At 45.1% G+C, this 17,500-nt stretch overlaps 2 protein-coding genes across 4 annotated transcripts in view; one reads left to right on the top strand and one right to left on the bottom strand.

The window, feature by feature from the left end:
- pde4dip (phosphodiesterase 4D interacting protein) overlaps positions 1 to 13,486 on the top strand; it is a 44,805-nt gene extending 31,319 nt beyond the window's left edge. For 2 of the 3 annotated variants that reach the window (XM_080833279.1, XM_080833277.1), the window contains exons 26-41: positions 2,719 to 2,951; positions 3,148 to 3,282; positions 3,777 to 3,953; positions 5,204 to 5,473; positions 5,832 to 5,963; positions 6,118 to 6,240; positions 6,714 to 6,903; positions 7,265 to 7,389; positions 7,661 to 7,792; positions 7,903 to 7,986; positions 8,236 to 8,420; positions 9,108 to 9,236; positions 9,421 to 9,547; positions 10,242 to 10,288; positions 10,581 to 10,674; positions 11,091 to 13,486. In XM_080833279.1, the coding sequence (XP_080689405.1) occupies positions 2,719 to 2,951; positions 3,148 to 3,282; positions 3,777 to 3,953; positions 5,204 to 5,473; positions 5,832 to 5,963; positions 6,118 to 6,240; positions 6,714 to 6,903; positions 7,265 to 7,389; positions 7,661 to 7,792; positions 7,903 to 7,986; positions 8,236 to 8,420; positions 9,108 to 9,236; positions 9,421 to 9,547; positions 10,242 to 10,288; positions 10,581 to 10,674; positions 11,091 to 11,227 (2,320 nt within the window). In that variant the 3' untranslated portion in view covers positions 11,228 to 13,486. The remainder of the gene's footprint in view (positions 1 to 2,718; positions 2,952 to 3,147; positions 3,283 to 3,776; positions 3,954 to 5,203; positions 5,474 to 5,831; positions 5,964 to 6,117; positions 6,241 to 6,713; positions 6,904 to 7,264; positions 7,390 to 7,660; positions 7,793 to 7,902; positions 7,987 to 8,235; positions 8,421 to 9,107; positions 9,237 to 9,420; positions 9,548 to 10,241; positions 10,289 to 10,580; positions 10,675 to 11,090) is intronic. The other variant, XM_080833278.1, reaches the window with a different exon arrangement.
- A 2,873-nt stretch (positions 13,487 to 16,359) lies between these two features.
- Positions 16,360 to 17,500, bottom strand: part of slc25a24 (solute carrier family 25 member 24) — a 12,015-nt gene continuing 10,874 nt past the window's right edge. The window contains exon 10 of the mRNA XM_080860561.1: positions 16,360 to 17,280. Coding sequence (XP_080716687.1) covers positions 17,099 to 17,280 — 182 coding nt within the window. The 3' untranslated portion in view covers positions 16,360 to 17,098. The remainder of the gene's footprint in view (positions 17,281 to 17,500) is intronic.

Raw genomic sequence — 17,500 nt, 5'->3', positions numbered from 1 at the left:
TGAGGAGGAGAGAGGAATCTGGAGGAAGAATGTGAGGGCGCAGAATGGACAGAGGAGGAGAAAAAGAGCCTGATACGGGGTGTGGTCATTGGGGAATGCACTGAGCACGTGCTAGAGAGAGAGACCGATAGAGAGATAGAGAAAGATAATGACGCTAGGGTAAAGTGGAGCAGCTGGCTTCTGGATTAGCTCTAATAAGTGAAAGGAGACAATTTCACAAAATGACAGGAGGAGATACAGAGAGGGAGAGAAAGACATACAGATGAAGAGATAGATAGAGAGTTGCACGGGGTGGGGTGTGGACAGGAGTACTAATCAGGTTAAGTTATTAAGACCTCATGAGAGAGCAAACTAGGTCAGTGACAGCTAAAGCTGTAGAGAGAGAGAGGAAGAGAGTGTGTGTGTGAGAGAGAGGGCGAAATAGGGCGAGAGAGGGAGGGAGAGAGAGAGAGAGACAGAATGGGAGGGTGCTCAGTCAGAGGGGAGAGAGAGAGGACGAGGGAAAGGCAGAGTCAGAGAATGTGCAAATGACCACTAGGAGAAGGGAAGTGGTGGCGGAGAAGGATGGAAGATGGGAAGAGAGAGGGAGAAAGTGGGGAACACTTACCTAACCGACTTTTCTGGAGTGTGTGAATCGCTTTGTTTGTTTGTTTCTGCTCATGTGACTGCATCTGTTTTTCGCTTTGCTAAACATTTCAAATCTGGATGAAGCAAGCCGGATATCTCAACTCGCCGGCACAGCGAGCGTCAGCATCTGTTTCTGAGGGCAAACAAGAGTGCAGCTGAACTACACTTTTCCTCTTCCCTCACTGCCTCAAGGAATCTCTTTTATTTGTCTTTTGAAGGGGGACATCCGCTCTCTTTTTTTTAAGCGCTGGCAGTCTTTTTTTGGGTCATGCCCCGGCAGTGATGTTAACCTTGTGCAAAGAGACGGACGTTCTTTATATTTGACTAACAAGCCGGCGCGTGTGTGTTTGTGTGTGTGTCTGTGTGTGACTAACGGGGGCTGGTTAATGCAGCAGGAACAAAGCATTCTCCAGGCGAGGACATCCCTTTTCTGTACAAACTCTGCTCTTGTGTTTGGGAGCTGGTGAGGAAACGAGTGTGTGTGCGGTTCAGGACCAGGACATACACACACGCACGTCCATCCCTGGGGTTGGATCCTGGCTTCCGGCAGTGTGGCCACACACGCTGAGACACACGTTTGAGTTTCTCTCCCGTGTGTGTTTGTATTTATGTATGCATGCATGTGGGTGTGTGCAGAGGACTCCCCGCATAATCTCAGGACTTACTAAGCGCTCTACCTGATCGTCGGGACATCCCCCCCCTCAATCCCGCTTGAAAGATCAGGACCCCCGTCGTTAAGCTAATGATCACAGCCCCGTCACCACGGAGACCCAGCTGACATCAGGTGTCACTGCGGAGACCGCCTCGGCTGCTCCTCCCCGGGGGGCAGACGCAGCTCCGGACGTTCCAGACGCTCCGGAGGCTGGCGGAGGGGAAGCCATCGAGCGGGCAGCCCAAGCACGGGGCCCCTCTCCCAGGCCGAGCGGCCGTGGCGCCATGGCTCCCCTGTGGAAGTCCATGCTGTCCAAGAGCAGCCCGCTGTACCGCGAGGCGCTCTTCTCTTTCTCGTTGTGGGAGAACCGGACACAGGAGCGCGAGCTTACCCTGCTCAAGACGCACGCAGACAGAGAGAGGAGGGCGCTGCACCGGCAGCTGGAGAAGTAAGCCGCGCGGGGACAGTAAGGCCTCTGGGCTAAAGCCTAGCATGTCTGAATTTAGGTAGTTTGGTGTAGGAGTGGGAAGGTTCTATGCCCTATAAAGTATGTGTGTGTCACAGTGTGAGGAGCTTGTGCACTGTGCATGGCCAGGTTGACATATGGTCGCCCACTGAAACTGTTGAAGGATTATTAAATAGGGGGCACTTGGTTTGAATGAGGACCATTTTTTCCCCCTTGTTTTAATATTTACTGTATTTGTGAGAAGAGAGCAAAAGGCTAAGGTGTTTGTATCTATTGTGTGTCTGTGTATGTGTCTGAGTATGTGTTTGTGTGTATTTGTGTTTGTGGTTGTGTGTGTCACAGACGGGAAATAGCTTTAGCCCTTAATCAAGTAATCATTTTATTAATTCAGCTGAGAGAGCAAAGGGCTGCCAAGCAGCCCTAATGCATTGCTTTTGTCTTGAAGAAAACACACACACACACACACAGCCACACACTGCACGCACACACACAACACACACAAATACACAAAAAACATTCATCCCCACTGCTGTTTTTCAGTCAGTGTTTTTGTATCCTGCCTTGGCAGTACTAACTGTTCAGTGCTGATTATTAGCCAAATCCAGTCTCAGTCAAGACTCTCTGATGTTTGCTGTTTTTCAAAAATGTCACTAACAGCTTTTCTGAAGTGTTTTGTTGTTTATCAGGAAACAGGTCAGGAAGGATCTGGTTTTGGAAGACAGTTTCCTTGAGCAATCAATCAAAGCTAGATGACCTGAATGTATTAATTAGTGCCTCACGCCTAGAGGAAGAAGGGCACCTATATCCATCCATCAGGGCATAGAAGCATGATGGATCATGATCACTGTTGTTTCTCAATTGCAAAGGAGATCCATCCTGTTTGGCTCCAACTGTGATGTATGTTATGCATAATAGGCTAACTGTGTAAGCTTCATGCTAACTGCTGCCCTACGTGTATGTGTTGTGTGTGCAGGCTGAGTAAGGAGCTTCAGCAGAAGGACAAACTCATCGAGTCACTGCGCTCCAAGTTGGAACAGTCCCGACCGGACACGCCCGTCAGCAGCCACGCCCTCTCAGAAGTGACCGACCAATCAGACAGAATCTCCTTTGTGTCGGATGAGCCAGGCTCCACCAATGAGGATCTGGAGTTGGGTTCTGATGTGGACACACCCAGCGAGTTTGGTCATGAGGAGAGATCTACCACAGGTAGCTGCTACGAGTACAAGTCCATCCACACACACACACACACACACACACACACACACACACACACACACACTCAAACATACACAAGAAGCGATTTATTTTCCGTTTTATTTTCCGTATTCGTCCATCAGCACATCTTTTCAGTCCTCCCATCGGTCTATCCATCCATCCATCCATCCTTCCTCTCCCCCTGCAGGCTCTGTCAGTCACAGAGATGTGCCACAACATCCCTGCATCCATCCCTCCATCTCTCCATCACACCAGTCCTCCAGGAGCTTTCCCAGCATGCATTGCACCCCACAGAGGCCTATGGACAGTCGGCCCCAGACAGGTGGGCAGTGACACACATCTAACACACCAAAGTGTGCTAAGGGTTTAGATGGTTACTAAACGCTGCATAAAACCTCACTAGACAGATCAGGGTGTCCAGTTAGACTTAACCACATCACAACACACCACACTGGCCAAAACCTTAACTTCCTTAAAACAACTAGTCACGCTACAGTAACAATACTGAAGAACATCAGATCCTATTCAATGACCACTTCACTGAATACCACATTTGCTGGGCACCACACCTATTCGCTATTGTAGTAAACTATTGTAGTAGACTTTTGTAGTTAACTATTGTAGTAGACTTAACGACACATCCTTAAGTGGTGTTCTGTGGACAAATTCAGTAGGATGATTGTTTCCCAGGTCATTTTTTGATAGACGTGTACAAACCCCAATCCCAACCTCTACCCTTCTTTTCCATTGCTCCATTGCTTCCTCTCCCCCTCCCTCTTTCTCTCTCTCTCCCTCTTCCCTCTTTTTCTCCCTCAGGCCCTCTAGCTGGACTCGTGCCTGAGTCCCCCTCTCTCGCTGCCCCTTTCCTCCCCTCCACCCTCTCCACCCAACCCCCCCTCCTGCGGGCTCGTTACCAGGATAGCAGGGGCTTCTCCCTGGCTGCTGTGCACCAAGAGCTTCACATGCTGCAGAGGCAGCTGGCCAGCAATGAGCGTGCGTCTTCCTGTGTGTGTTTGTGTGTGTGTGTGTGTGTGTGTGTGTGTGTGTGAGTAAAGTAACATCTACTGACACACTCTTTATTACCTAGCTAGTTCAGTGACCTGTGAAATTCATTCTATTGAATTTGTTCTTACCCTACCTTATATGTGTTCAGTACAATAAGTCACACTGATTTGGTCCACATCATTTCCATGTGAGTATAAAGTGTAACTAAATTCACTCAGCTCAGAACACTATCCTATTCAACCAAATTCAGGTCTGTTCTAATTAGTCTAACCAAATCCAGTCCAAATCAGTTAAGGGTCCATTTCTGTTCAGACCCAAAGCCTTCATCATATCTAATTCAGTCAAGTTAAATGCAGTTCAGTTCCGTGCGCCCTCAAAACCTCATGAGAGAATGGCTCCAAACAGAGCCAAAGATTTAGTCTCCAAAGTTTGGTCTCATTTGAAAATCAGCGCACTGCCAGAGCACAATTACCTCAATTATCATCACGGCCTCTTCATTTTGGGCCGAGGAACAGTGTCAGTGGCACCAGGTCAGCCTATCAGAGAGAGCCCAGAGAAACGAGTGTCACACTACTGAGACTAATCATCCTAATCCATCTAAAATATGGGGATTTTGCAATCTTTATCGTCACGTGATGATGATACGTATGTGATGGTGAATGCTCTGCACTTCCTATGTATATGGTATCTAGGGACATTAACACAGAGTGTTTGTGTAAGTCTGTTTGTGAAAATTAACAGTTAGTGCACACACACATTTTTTACTCAGTCTTTAGGGTGACATTTGACCTCAGTCGGATAAGGCTCTGTCTGAAATGCCGCCTGTATTGGCACTTCTTCATTTCTGGATTTACACGCTCATCTATTCCTTATATTCAATTCACAGCTGTTAAACTCTTCCATGATTCTTATAATCATGAGTGCAACATGCAACATAGAACAACAACTAGAACGTCAGACAGACCCTTACCTCTGGGGTTCTCACTGTGAGAACTCTCACTGTGAGGTGGGAATCCATTCCGTTGGGTTTTGTCTTCACCTCCTGTTTAATTCCTCTCTGCCTGCAGAAGTGGAGTGGTGCTGTGTGACTGTGACTGACTCACTCACTCGTGTGTGTGTGTTCTATCCCAGCTGGCACGCAAGCCCCCCTCCCCTTCAGCACTGAGGCACGTTGCTTTGTTTACTGGTGTTGTTTATCGGTGTTGTTTATTGGTGTTGTTTGTATGTCCTGTCTCTAGGCGCTGGTCTCATGGGGTCTGCCATCAAGCCCCATCCAGGCTTCCCATTTGCCACACCACCCCAACCCGACCCCAGCCGGTTCCTCCCACTGTCCCATCATGCTCTTCATCAGTCTGCCCTGGCTGGGGTAAACGCCAGCCCAGGGGCTGGCCTGCTGGAGAGCAGTGCATTGTGGGATATGGCATATGGTGCTCCACCAGTTAGAGCAGCCGCTCATGGGGATGTGTCTTCAGGATCATCAGGGTACCAGTCAGGCACCAGCCATGCAGGTATGAAGTCTGTGTGTCTATGCCTGTGTTAATGTGTGTGTGTGTGTGTGTGTGTGTGTGTGTGAGAGAGAGAGAGAGTGAGAGAGGGAGAGAGAGAGAGAGGAGAGAGTTTATGTGAGAGAGTTTATGTGTCATAAAAAGGTATTGTGCTTGTTTACGGTATGTCTGTGTGTGTGTGTAAGACACAGAGAGAGAGTGCGTTTATGTGCCATGAAAATGTGTGTAAGTATTGTGCTTGTGAACGGAACATCTGTGTATATGGATGTACCTATGTATGTGTGTGTTGGGTGTGTATAAGAGGGTGTACAGTGCGTACAGACATTTGTTTCTGTGTGACCATACTTGTGTGCATGTGTAGGCACAGAGCTGATGGAGGAACACCTGAGGGAGATCCGTTGCCTACGGCGACGTCTTGAGGACTCCATTCAGACCAATGACCGTCTGAGACAGCAGCTGGAAGAGAGACTGGCCTCAATGGGTAGAGAAGGAGGTAAATGCTCTCTCTCGCTCACACACACACACACAAAAACACACACACACACACACACACACACACACACACACACACACACACACACACGTAGCGCTTATTTCTCCATACACATCTCTCTCTCTTCTTCTCCCACTCCCTCCCTCTCTCACAGGAGCAGCCCCCACCAACATCTACATTCAGGGACTGGATTCTGTCAGTCAGCTGTCTAATCAGATTAGGACTTTGAAAGAGGAGAACCATATCCTGCAGTCACGACTTGACCAGGTCACCAGAGGTAAGTGTAAATTAGTCACGCACAGTTGTCCACTCAAAGTTCAAAGTTCAAAGCACTTTATTTGTAATTGTCACAAAAACAACGAGACAGACGAGGCAGCATCAGACAGCTAAAAATGTAAGATGCTGTGGACATTAACTGCCACAGGCAAATAATAATAAATAATAACAATTAATAAATAGATAAATAAATATCCCTTATGCACATATTACCCACACACAAATACAGAAACACACATTCATGAATGCAATATCACACATGCACTCACACTTACACAATCACCACACACACACACACACACACACACACACACACACACACACACACACACACATACACACACACACACAGACAGACAGAATGAGGAACTGGTACTGTGAAGACTTTATCGACATGCTCATGGAGCTTTGGTTGAATCTACATTGAGTTGGAATATTGATATGAGTCTGTGGTGTCTGGTGTGTGCTGTACAGAGGGCAACAGAGAGGCGGAGTTGCTACGCGAGTCGTTGGCAGGTGGGCGGGGTCGTTTGAAGGAGGCGGAGATGGAGATGGATAGGTGGGCGGAGCAGTGCAAGCGTCTGCAGGTGCAAGCAAGAGAGCATGCGCAGACAATACAGGAGCTCAAGCAAGAGAGACAGAGCCACCAGGAGGACACCGGCAGGTGTGTGTGTGTGTGTGTGTGTGTGTTTGTGTGTGTGTGTGTGTGTGATTGAGTGGGTAGTTGTGTGTATTTGCTAATATACACACAAACACACAAACAAACCGATACAGACATCATTTTTTCTTTTCTGATAAAGGAGCATTAGCAAGTAATACAGTTATTACTTGCTAATGCTCCTTTATCAGAAAAGAAAAAATGATGTCTGTATCGGTTTGAAACAAACCCCTGTGCTCTTTGTGTGTGTTTGTGTGTGTGTGTTTGTGTGTGTTTGTGTGTGTGTTTGTGGGATGTGTGTGTGTGTGTGTGTGTGTGTGTGTGTGTGTGTGTGTTTGTGTGTGTGTTTGTGTGTTTGCGTGTACAGGCTGCAGCACGAGGTGAATGTGCTCCAGCAGCATCTGCGTGAAAGCAGGCTTCTGGTGGTGTCTCTGCAGAATCAGATCCAGACCTACCAGAGAGCACATGCCACTTCCCAACATCCACACCTGGGTGAGTCATCCCCATCAAGCTCTCTTTCTGTCCTTCTCTAACGTAGGATGAGGGTGTTTACTCACTTAAACATCGTTTTCTGTACACAAACATGAAATTAGCCTGCATATTCCATACATTTTACATGTATGCATATACACATGAACATATTATACACGGCCACAGATATAAACGCATCCACATATTGGTACACACATGCATATGAAAGGTACATATTTATGGTTACAATCTCCATGTCACTCTCTCTAACAAAATACTGTGCTGGTCTCAGCAGGTCAGGTGGAGGGCTCCTACAGTAGGCCCTTTGACCTGCACGACCTGCAGACAGACATGCGCAGCCTGCATGCACAGCTGGAGCAGCAGCTGCAGACACAGCCTCCAGTCAGGAAACAGCTCTTCCATGGTGAGCACACGCCTTTAGCGTTAATGATGGAAAATATAATAAATATTAGCAATACTTATGCTAATCTTACTGCAGCATATAAAGACCCTCTCTGTCTCATCTCTGTCCAGACCCCTCCTCCTCTCCACCTGTGAGGGACATTGGGTCTCTAAGTCCTTCTTCTCCTCCTGCAGAACCAAAGACTGTAGCCAACGGTGAGAAACAGCATACAAAATACACACCATATAAAGAAACATACAAACACACTGTCCTTAATGTTGTCAGGACTCCCACATATTTTTTCTCTCATTCTCTACATTGCCAACAAACATTCACATATGCAAACACACACACTGCCCACACATAAACAGAATGAGAAATACTCCCTGTGATCTTGCATACAGGAGCTCTCACACATACACAGAGAGACTGACCAAAAAACTCTCCCTCCATCCCCTCATCAGTGAAACTTGCCCCTCCTCTGGAGGTTGGCTCCCCGGACGGTGCCCTCCCTACCCCAGCAGGGCAGCACGTGGTCGGGCACACGGATGACTACAGCTCCCTCCTGCAGCAGCTCCTGGAGGGCAAGGTCCTCATCAGCAAGATGGAGGCCATGCTTCAGTCCTCCGGCCAGCACAAACTCCAGCAGGTCAGGACACAGTCACAAGAGAGACCGATTTATGTGATTGTAGTCTCTGTGTGTATCTGTTAATGTGCTACTGATGCCAGACTACTTATGTGTCAATGCTGTATGTATTAGTTGTGTATTAGTATCAGGGACGGATTATGAAACCATGGCCCCCTAGGCGCATTTGCTAAACATTACTTAAATGTAATGACATTTTTTTTCAACGGCACAATAACTTAATTCACCTGTACCTCAACAGGATTTGCAGCACACATACACTTTTTTCTAAGGCAGCATATGTACCCTCAATTAAAGCCAACAGCAAATTCACAAATACACAAATACACCTCTTTCAACCACAAATAAGAGATACATAACAGTGACGTCACGCAGAGGCTCTGGCTTAGGGACCCCCTGAGCTCATGGGCCCCTGGGCCTGGGCCCAGTAGGCCCATTCAGTAATCCATCCCTGATTAGTATGTATATAATTATAGCATAAGGTGACTGGATGTTGAAATTCATTTAATACTTAAAATCATAAAACTGTTCATGTGGAATTTCAGTCTAGAAGTTTGAGCACATTTTGTGTGGACTTTCAACCACCATTGACAACTTTTGGAATAGGCCACTTCAACGTTTCTCTTGGTTTTTTGTAGTTCCTGTTTGGTTTGTGGGCTTGAGTTGATGGTGGCAGTTTTGTGTTCCAAGGGTTCTGTGAGGAGTCTGCTGACAGGCACCAGATCCCTTAAAAAAATTCTGGAGGAGGCAGGCTCTCTGCTCAGAGGGTTTTGGAAAGAAACGCTACCCAATGAAGCATTCAGCCAACAGAGCACAAAGGTCAGAATACATGCACTTCAACATACAAATACACGCAAACACACTCATTTGCACATATTTTTAGCATAGGTTGCATAAAATATATTGTCTTTATTTTTCTTTGCGTGTGTGTGTGTGTGTGTGTGTGTGTGTGTGTGTGTGTGTGTGTGTGGGTGTGTGTGTGTGGTGTGTGTTTGCACTCCAGGATGAGGAGATTACTGATCTGAAGAAGAAGCTTGAGGAGCAGCAGCAGGCTCTGAAGGAGGCCTTGGAGAACCTGAGGGCCTCCAATCAGACCAGAGAGGGCATGGAGAACTTCATCACTAGCCAATGTGAGATATCACTCCTCTGTCTCGTCTCATCTCACCCTCCTTTCCCCCTCCCCCCTCCTCTATCTCCTCTCATCTCACCCTCCTTTTCCCCACTCCTCTCATCTCCTCTCTCTTGACCCCTCCTCCCCTTCCCTCCTTCTTCTTTCACACTCGTATCACTGAGCGACAGAGAGCCTGGTTGTATGTGAGAACTGAAAATGAGCCTTGTTTGAGCGTCCACCCATCCATACTGTCCCTCCTTTCATCCATTCATCCATTCATGTGCATTTAATCTAATGAGCCACTGGAATTCAACCAAAGCTCCATGAGCTTTTGAGCAGAGATGCGTATGTCTATAACGTCTTCACAGTACCAGTTCCTCTGTCTGTCTGTCTGTCTGTCTGTCTGTCTGTCTGTCTGTCTGTCTGTGTGTGTGTGTGTGTGTGTGTGTGTGTGTGTGTGTGTGTGTGTGTGTGTGTGTGTGTGTGTGTGTGTGTGTGTGTGTGTGTGCGCACGCGTGTGTGTGTGTGTGTGTGTGTGTGTGTGTGTGTGTAACGTGTGTGTGTGTGTGTGTGTGTGTGTGTGTGTGTGTGTGTGTGTGTGTGTGTGTGTGTGTGTGTGTGTGTGTGTGTGTGTGTGTGTGTGTGTGTGTGTGTGTGTGTGTGTATGTTTTGGAAAGACTGTAATCTTATCTTAACTGTTTTCTCATTTGCAGTATCACGAACACGAGATGTACTGAAGAAAGCACGGTCAAATTTGGAGGTGAGGTCAAGAAACACACATACCCCCCCCCCCACACACACACACACACACACACACAGACATAGACACACACAATCACCCATACATAGACGATAAACTGACAGTTAGCTGTTAAAGTATGAGCCATGTTATTGTGTTCCTCCCTCAATGATTTGTTTCTTTCTCTCTCTTCCTATATACACACATATTTTCCTTCTGCCTGCCTTTCTTTATCTCTCCTTCTCTTTCCAACTTTCTGTCTCTCTGTCCATCTTTCTTTCTTCCTTTCTCTCTCTTCACTGAGTGTTTCCAGAAGAATGAGCTCAAGCTTTCTTCCTTAAGCTGCTCCTCCTCCTCTTCCCCTCCCTTCTATCCCTCTTTCTCCACACTTCCCCAACCTTCCAAAGGTATTTTACCCTCGATATGTCCATGTATGAGTATCTGTGTTTGTTAGTCTGTGTGTGTGTGTGTGTCTGCCCTTGCCCTCTTCTTATTCTTGTCTTGTGTGCCTAACACTACACCCTCTGATTGTTAAGGACCATCTGCTCTCTAGTGGCTGACTGAAGTACTGTATGATGAAAGCTAGCCTCAGTAATGTATGGCAGCTCCCTGCAGCTTGTTTACCAACAATAATAATTAATAATGTAATTATATGACCTCCTGCTATTTTTCCTTTCAGAGCATTGCATTCTGTGCATGTCATTCATAAAAGCTTGAGCTAACATTCTAAAGTGTTTGGGTGCACAGCATCTGCCTATATGTGTATTTTTACACTACTGTTTTTGCTCTTGTTCCTTACTGATACCTCCTTTGTTCCTCTAAGGTGAAATCCCAGACTCCCCCTGCAAGTGGCCCCGCGCTCCTGGTTGGGGTTTCGTGACCCCCCAGATTCAAGAGAGACCCCAAGGGACATCCTTCCCTTATGTGAGACAGCGTCCCCTAGAGGCCTACTCGTATTAGCCTGATCCAGGAGTCCCATTTCCCCCCCAGCAAGCATCACTTCCTGTTCAAAAAGGAAGTGCCGCCTTTACTGAATACTAAGAGACAGTGGGGTGGGGGGGTTTTGTGTGTTATGTGATGAGAGAGGAAAGGTTACATTGAATGTTAGCTGCTGCTCTGTGTTGGGTGTGTTCAAAGTTGTTTATGTAGTTTGTGTAGTTTGTTTATGTATCTCTGTCAAGCCTTCTCACCTCGCGTTTTATCCTTCTGTCTTCACTCTGTGTGGTTCCAACCAGAACCTACACCATTAGATATCAGCTCACTGATACAAGTAAGTAACTCATCTCACATCTTTGACCGATAAAATCCAACCTGGTGAGCATAGATGAGAGGTGCATATCCTATGTAGTCAGTAGCTGACTGCAGGTGGCTTCTTACACTGTTTTCACAGCTCCAGCCACTTTCACAGTCAGACTAGAGAAAGCAATTAGGAATCTCATGGAACGAATTTCTGGGAGTACGTCCTGTACAGCAAGGATAATCAAGTTTTTGTGTGTTTATATGATCATATGTGTGTGTGTGTTGATGGGGAAACAAGCCATAAGCAGCGTCATCTTAGTGTTTACTGATCCAGAACAGTTTGGACTACTTATACATCCTGTACTTTGGTTTGTTTTAATGGAATTTCTCTCATTGCCTTCATCGTACAATATTTTTTTCTGAAAGACACAGTATCAGTTGAAGCTATTAGATGCGTGCTGTTTATTTTCTTTACTTAGGCGTGAGAACTTGTTACTATGTTTGCCACTTTTCTTATAGTGGTACTGGTGCAGGGTCATACTGAGCATGTGCAATAAGAACTACTGTACCAACCAGCCTAAACTTTGACCTTTGGCACTGTAAACCAAGTGTTACCTTGACGAAGGGAGACAGACCGACTGTGCAATAATCTTACAGGACTTTCGTACCCAGACGGACTGATGGCTAGTGTCAGCACTGAGGGAGCAAAAGTATTCAAGGAGGGGAAAAAAGTGTGTATTTGACACAGGCATTGCTGATACTGCCAAAGTCTGACTGTGTGTGTGTGTGTGTGTGTGTGTGTGTGTGTGTGACCCCATGAGATTATTGTTTTTATATTACTCTAATATTGCCCATCGTTAGAAATTATTGATGTTCATCCCTCTTACTTGGTCTTTTTTGATACACTGTTAAATAACTGGTCCAATTTAGATTTCTTTTTTTTTTATTGAAAATTGTATGAGCACTTCCCTGAGGTGGACCATGTATTGCTGAATCTTGACGTACCCAAACTATTTTTATTTATGAAATATGACCTTTACAGTGTGTCTCAATGGAATTAGAATTTTTTTTAGGTCTGGATAAAAGAGAACCAAAAGTGGAGCACACAGTAAAAATGTCTTGAATACAAAATGCTTACACAGAGAGAGAGAGAGTGTGTGTGTGTGTGTGTGTGTGTGTGTGTGTGTGTGTGTGTGTGTGTGTGTGTGTGTGTGTGTGTGTGTGTGTGTGTGTGTGTGTGTATGTGCGTGTGTATGTGCATGTTGTGTCTCCTCCAAAGACTAGGTGAAGGGGTTTTAACTAGCTGTTGGTGTTTGCTTTAAACAATAAGATATGTTGTCTGGTGACTGGGTAGCAATCCTTTGAGTTAACCTCCACATCTCTGAAGTGCCAAGTGTCTAACCGCTTGCCTTCCTGTCTGTCTGATGTCTTTACTCTGGTTTGTTGAATGGCCTGTGTTATTAGACACTCTTATAGAGAAATTATGTTAGAATAGATCAGCAAAAAGCAAATGCTGACATTGTCCACACACCCAAACATAACTGGCCATATACACCAGCTCCCGAATCTACTCCTCCTTTAGCTGCGCCCAACAGGTGCCAAAATGGCCACACAGTGGACCCCAGTTAGCAAACCAGCATGAGGCCAGGCCTTTCTTCTCAATGTCTTTATGAGGTCTCTCTTATATGTTTTACTTGTGAAAGTAACAAGTAAAGGGAAAAAAAGACCAAAGCGACAGACAAATCAAGTGTACAGCCATGTTGTGTGTCACCTCTGGTGGTAACTGAACTGAGGGTAGATCTGTAGATGCTGGGGCTTGTATAATAGTGTACAAATCAGTGGAACCTGATAGCTGAGGTGGCTGTTGCGGGAGCTGAGTGGTTTGAGGAGTAAATGGATGCAGTGTACAGTATGTCTATGCATGTGTGCTTCAAAAGGGGCACCGCAGCTTTTAATAAAAAAGGGAATAAGAATGGAAAAGTGTCTTTTGTCTTCTTTGAAATACATGGGTAGAAAGAGGGAGAAGAAAAGAACGAATTAATGAAAAGAGAATATAGCAATGTGCCCTCCTCTCTCTAAGACTAGGTGATTAATGCACCAGCAGCAGAAGCTACTACATGAAGCATCATTCCTTAACAATGTGAGTCAGTAGAGTTCAGGGTTTTGTGAGATAGGACAAGACCGGTTGGAACTGAGAACTAGGAACTAACCACCGGTTTGAAAAGAGTTGTGCAATAACATGTTGGCCTTTGGATGGCGCTCTATGTAAATACAAGATCAAGGAAGGCTCTCTGAAGATGGACCAAAACCAATCACCTTAGAACTGTAAAGAACTAAAGCAGGGGATTTCAACCGGGGGTCCGCGGCGGTATTGCAGGGGGTCCGCGATAAAAAAAAAAAAAAAAAAGATTATTTGCTTTGATATTTCAACACATATCCAGATTACTGTTGAAAATGTCTGAAATAAGAAAAATATGTCTAAAATAATATAAAGGTGATTCACGCTGACAGACTGTAGCCTTGCACCTATCCAGTCTATGGTAGCCTGTGCTTTGCTGATGTTAATGCATTGCGTTCGTAACGTCACGCCATACCGGATAATTCATAATTTACAGTCTCGCGTGCGAAGTTGACAAGCATCTGCAGTTAAGCATAGCCTACGAGTACTTTTGAAGTTAAGTCGAAAAAGTAAAACTTTTGGTGAACGACTGAAGTTATCTACTGTCCTTAGCTAACATTTCGTTCTACCGTGGAGTTAGCTGGTCCGAAGCACCAATGGATCGGTGTTTAGAGAGGAGAGAGACAGGCTGCCACGACAAAGGTACACCTTCACAGGATACAGGGAAACAAAGTCAACAAAGAAAAAGAAATAACAATGACGAATACATAAAATACGCATTTACAGTGATGATAGCCAGAGCAGGAGAGGAGGTACCACTGTGTTTCGTGTGTTCAACATTACTGTCAACTGAAGCTATGAAGCCGTCGAAACAGTGGTTTAGTCCAGGGTATACGCAGGTATACGGAGTATACCCACTTATTTTGCAGTCAGCATTATGTATATTATGTATTATTATGTACTTCTGAAAACAGGGCATTTATCCTGTGCTGTATGGGCTGCTTAAAAAAAATTAAGAGTATACCCACTTCTTCAGGGACCACTACACCACTGCGTCGAAACTATTGCGGCATAGGGAGACGCATTACGTTTTCTTGAATGCCAAGCTTATTGAGTACATGCAACAGATGTTGCGTGCTTTCATATAAGTGCACAGACCGAATTTCCAGAGCTTGCTGCAAAAGCAATGAGGTGTATTTTGCAAACTTTCAAACTACCTGTGTGAGAGCATTTTTTTTTTGCGTAGGGCCTACTTGAAGAATAAGTACAGGGCAAGAGAATGATATGAGACTGTCGCTGTCTACCATTTCGCCACGAATAGACAGGCTGTGTGGACTTCACCATGCCCAGATATTACATTGGCAGGTCTCCCCTCTCCCCACACATGCACGAACGAACACACACACGCACGCGCGCTGGCACATCAGTGGGCCGCGGATTACTTTCTAGTCAGAATGGTGGTCCCTGGGACAAAACCAGTTGAAAACCCCTGAACTAAAGAACTGTAAAACCTGCATCTCAGCCAACGCACAAAATGTCAGATAGTATGGTTTCTGCTAAGACAGTGCGTCCCTCATAATCAATGGCAGATTGCAGGCCTTCGCTGTCAGGGCGTCTGAGGAAAAAGCTGTGTATGTCAATGGGCTAAGTACAACCATGGGATACATAACTCAGAATAAGACACCTTAGTATGAGTAAAAGTATTTTTTGTGTTAGCAAGTTGGACAATGCCAAGGTATCTGTGATTACAACAGGTGGATCTGACCACGAATGACAGAGAACAGTGACATGAAGACCAGACATTGTAGCACCAGTTATTACGCAAGCCGTGTCCTGAAGCAGCTAAGGTTGTTTCTGTTGGAGTCAGAAGGTGGACAGCTTAGCACTTACTACTGTTATGCTATCTAATCATATGGTGGCTTAGCTTCACTTAAGTCGATAGCATGCAACAAATCAGTACCCCATACCAGCGATGTCATGTTCTAAATGTAGATACCCTTAGGCAAAAGATCAAACTGTTCAGAGTGACTGAAAAAGAGTATTCATAACTTATACTATAAATGAAGGCACACAAACACATAAGCCATTATTAAAAATACTTCCTTTTAATGTAAACAGGTGTCGCTAACTTTGGAAAGAAAGGCAAACGGGGTCATAACTGAAACCATAGACATCTGAACACATCCCATCCTAAGGCACATTCACATTCTCCATATCCTCTCTGCTTAAAGACACAAAACAACCTTTCAGAGCAATGCTTTCCCGTCAAGTCACCAAAAACATTGTGTGGGCTTGAGTGTACGAACTGATACCTGTCATCAACATCCATCCCAGCATACCCGACCAATAAAGTGAATTAGTCTATTGTGTCTAATTCCTGTGCTGGTAAAATAAATCATTGCGTTAAATACAGTATACACTGCAAATTACGACTGGAAGTTAACCTCCTTCATCCACATATACACACAAGCACCACACAGTGGACTTTCAGTAACCTGACCGGGAAAGGCTGGCTCAGTGTTTCCAAATATCCGTAATCTCACCTTCAAATAATGTACATAAGACAGCACAGAACTTTCAGAGTGAGTGTACGGCTGGTTAACAGAGCGAGGAGATGCCCTTCAAAGACTTGATAACAGCCGTTATTTTTAAACAAAAGAAGTTTGAACACACAATACAGTGCATATAGTTATAGCACCATTACAACAAATTGCATTACGTTTATGCTGTACGATACTTCACGGAGAAAAACTATTGGACTATTGCTTACAGCTATATCATAATCTCCAATAAGGTGTGAGTGGACATTGTCATTCTGCAGTTTTCCCTGAGCAAACACTCAGCTGTTGATGCTTATATGCAGCTGATCTGTGTCTACATGAACCACTAGAGCTAGAGACGATACAGCCACATCTGAAGGGTGCCCTGTATGTGAGAGCAGTTCTTTGTGTTTTGTTAGAAGACAACACAGTAGACACAGGAGGACAAATGCCTGTTTCTGGTCTAGTCAGGTATTCCTGATGTATCTGTATCTGGGATGAGTGAGGATTTTTATGCAAACCAATAGAGACCTCATCAGAAATGAATTAGAGATTACTTCTATGGTATTAGCAGAAATTACTGTTTTGTGGTAAAAACATTATGTAAAAAATTGTGTGTAAATACATTTGGTGCTTTTATGGTCAAATTAAAACTAAAAATACCATTGCAACAACCCAGCCTGTGAGTACATGTCTTGACGGCACCCTTTGCAATGCAGGTCTGAATGGAAAAGTGTAGTTTTGGTTTATAATAGTGAAAGTGCAGTAAACAATGTGGACTCTCAGGATGACTTTGGTGTCGTGGGCTATGCGTGTAGGTTTAGTAATGACCTGACTTGAATTGAAATGCTTATGCACACAAACGCGTGCGCAACCACCAACACAAACACACACACAAACACACATAGAAACATGCATAAACAGGTGGTGTCTTCACTTGGAAATGCCTAGGCCAGATTTCATGTACTCGTAGACCACGTAGCTGATGCTTACAGCAGGGATGACTTTCATGAAGTTGGGCAGGATTCCGCGGTATAGGCCTAACATGCCTTCCTTCTCCACGATTTTCTTCACCAGCTTGGTCATGTTCACCTGCTCAGAGCCCTCTATGGATGCTGAGAGAGAAAGCCATTGAGGACACCCAGTGTGATAAACGTGGCATTGGTAAAAAAAAATAGCAACATGAGGAGACAATAAGGAAGTGCAGTTAAAGAATCAAGGGAAGGAGGCCTAGACTTTAACATGTATTGTCACACACACACACACACACAAACACACACACACACACATACATGTACATACACATACATACACACACACACACACACACTCTTA

Source organism: Sprattus sprattus, assembly GCF_963457725.1.
Source record: "Sprattus sprattus genome assembly, chromosome: 2".
Lineage (NCBI taxonomy): Eukaryota > Metazoa > Chordata > Actinopteri > Clupeiformes > Clupeidae > Sprattus > Sprattus sprattus.
Note: the sequence above shows the minus strand (reverse complement) of the source record. Positions and strands in the feature narration are given on the sequence as shown.